The sequence below is a fragment of the Corvus brachyrhynchos genome, unplaced genomic scaffold, assembly GCF_000691975.1.
Source record: "Corvus brachyrhynchos isolate BGI_N302 unplaced genomic scaffold, ASM69197v1 scaffold350, whole genome shotgun sequence".
Classification (NCBI taxonomy): domain Eukaryota; kingdom Metazoa; phylum Chordata; class Aves; order Passeriformes; family Corvidae; genus Corvus; species Corvus brachyrhynchos.
This window is the reverse complement of record NW_008235638.1, coordinates 258,987-260,775: the sequence shown is the minus strand read 5'-3', so window position 1 is coordinate 260,775 and position 1,789 is coordinate 258,987. Positions and strand designations below refer to the sequence as shown.

The following is a 1,789-nucleotide window of genomic DNA, read 5'->3' as shown; positions in this document are numbered from 1 at the left end:
TTTGGGGATCCAGCCCGGAATTCCCAAAGTTCTCCCAGAAAATCCGGGATCCGTCCTTGGTTCCGATCCTGGGCTGGGATTTATGGTGGGAGGGGTAAAAATGGGAAAAAAAATGGGATTTTGGGGCTGTGCAAAGATGGAATTTTGGGGTTGAGAGATTTGGGGATCCAGCCCGGAATTCCCAAAGTTCTCCCAGAAAATCCGGGATCCATCATTAGTTCCGATCCTGGGGTGGGATTTATGGTGGGAGGCATTAAAGTGGGGAAAAAATGGGATTTTAGGGGGATTTTGGGCTCTGGAGAGGGGGAATTTTGGGGTCGAGGGCTTTGAGGTTCCCCTTGGAATTCCTTTCTGGAATTTTGGGGTTCCCGAGGGGGGGTGGAGCTTGGAAAACCTGGGAAAAGCGGATTTCAAAGCCTAAAAACCGGGATTTGGGGAGGACTTGGGGCTCTGCAGAGGAGGAATTTCGGGGTTGGAGATCTGGCCTGGAATTCCAACCCTTCCCTTCCTGGAATTCTGACGGAGCCGTGCTTTTCCCACGAGGAATCTGCTCCGTTTTTGGAGGAATTCTCCCGGTTTTTGGCCCCGTTTGGGATTCCCAAATTCTCCTCCTCCTCCTCTCTTCCCGATTTTTCCCTTTTCCCACTTTTTTTTTGCCTTCCAGCGGCTCCAAGTTCCCGGTGTTCAGCATGTCCTACAACCCGGCCGAGAATTCCGTGCTGCTCTGCACCGTGAGTGCCTCGGGAAAATCCCTCCAACCCCGGAGTTTTGGGGGGAAATCCCTCCAATTCCACATTTTTTTGGGGAAAAATCCTTCAAATCCCTGATTTTTGGGAGAAAATCCCTCAAAATCCCACTTTTTGTAGGGGGAAAATCCCTTAAATCCCTGATTTTTTTTTTGGGGAAAAAAATCCCTCAAATCCCTGATTTCTGGGAGAAAATCCCTCAAAATCCCTTTCTTTTTTGGGAAAACCCCCTCAAATCCCTGATTTTTGGGGGAAAAATCCCTGAAATCCCTGATTCTTTTTGGGGAAAATCCCTCAAATTCCACATTTTTTTGGGGAGAAAAATGCCTCCATTTTTTTTTTGGGAAAAACCCCTCAATTTCCTGGTTTCTGGGGGAAAATCCCTCCAATTCCACATTTTTTGGGGAAAAAATCCTTCAAATCCCTGATTTTTGGGGAAAAATCCCTCCAATTCCACTTTTTTTTGGGGGAAATCCCTGATTTTTGGGAGAAAATCCCTCCAATTCCACATTTTTTGGGGAGAAAAATCCCTGAAATCCCTGATTCTTTTTGGAAAAACCCCTCAAATCCCACTTTTTTCTTGGGAAAAACCCCTTATATCCCACATTTTTTGGGGGAAAATCCCTAGAATTCCACATTTTTTGGGAAAAATCCCTCGAATCCCTGATTTTTTGGGGGAAAAATCCCTGAAATCCCTGATTCTTTTTGGGGGAAATCCCTCCAGTTCCACATTTTTTGGGGGGAAATCCCTCAAATCCCTGATTTTTGGGAGAAAATCCCACAAATTCCGTGGTTTTTTGGTGAAAAAAATCCCTCAAACCCCGGAGTTTTGGGGGAAAATCCCTCAAACCCCGGAGTTTTGGGGGAAAATCCCTCCAATTCCACAGGTTTTGGGGAAAAATCCTTCAAATCCCTGATTTTTGGGAGAAAATCCCTCAAAATCCCACTTTTTGTAGGGGGAAAATCCCTTAAATCCCTGATTTTTTTTTTGGGGAAAAAAATCCCTCAAATCCCTGATTTCTGGGAGAAAATCCCTCAAAATC

The 1,789-nt window shown here is 45.5% G+C and overlaps 1 protein-coding gene across 1 annotated transcript in view; it reads left to right on the top strand.

Annotated features, from left to right (window-relative positions):
• The first annotated feature begins 82 nt into the window (after nucleotides 1–82).
• COPA (coatomer protein complex subunit alpha) overlaps nucleotides 83–1,789 on the top strand; it is a 31,253-nt gene continuing 29,546 nt past the window's right edge. Inside the window, 2 exon segments of the mRNA XM_017727599.1 lie at nucleotides 83–94; nucleotides 282–731. Coding sequence (XP_017583088.1) covers nucleotides 83–94; nucleotides 282–731 — 462 coding nt within the window.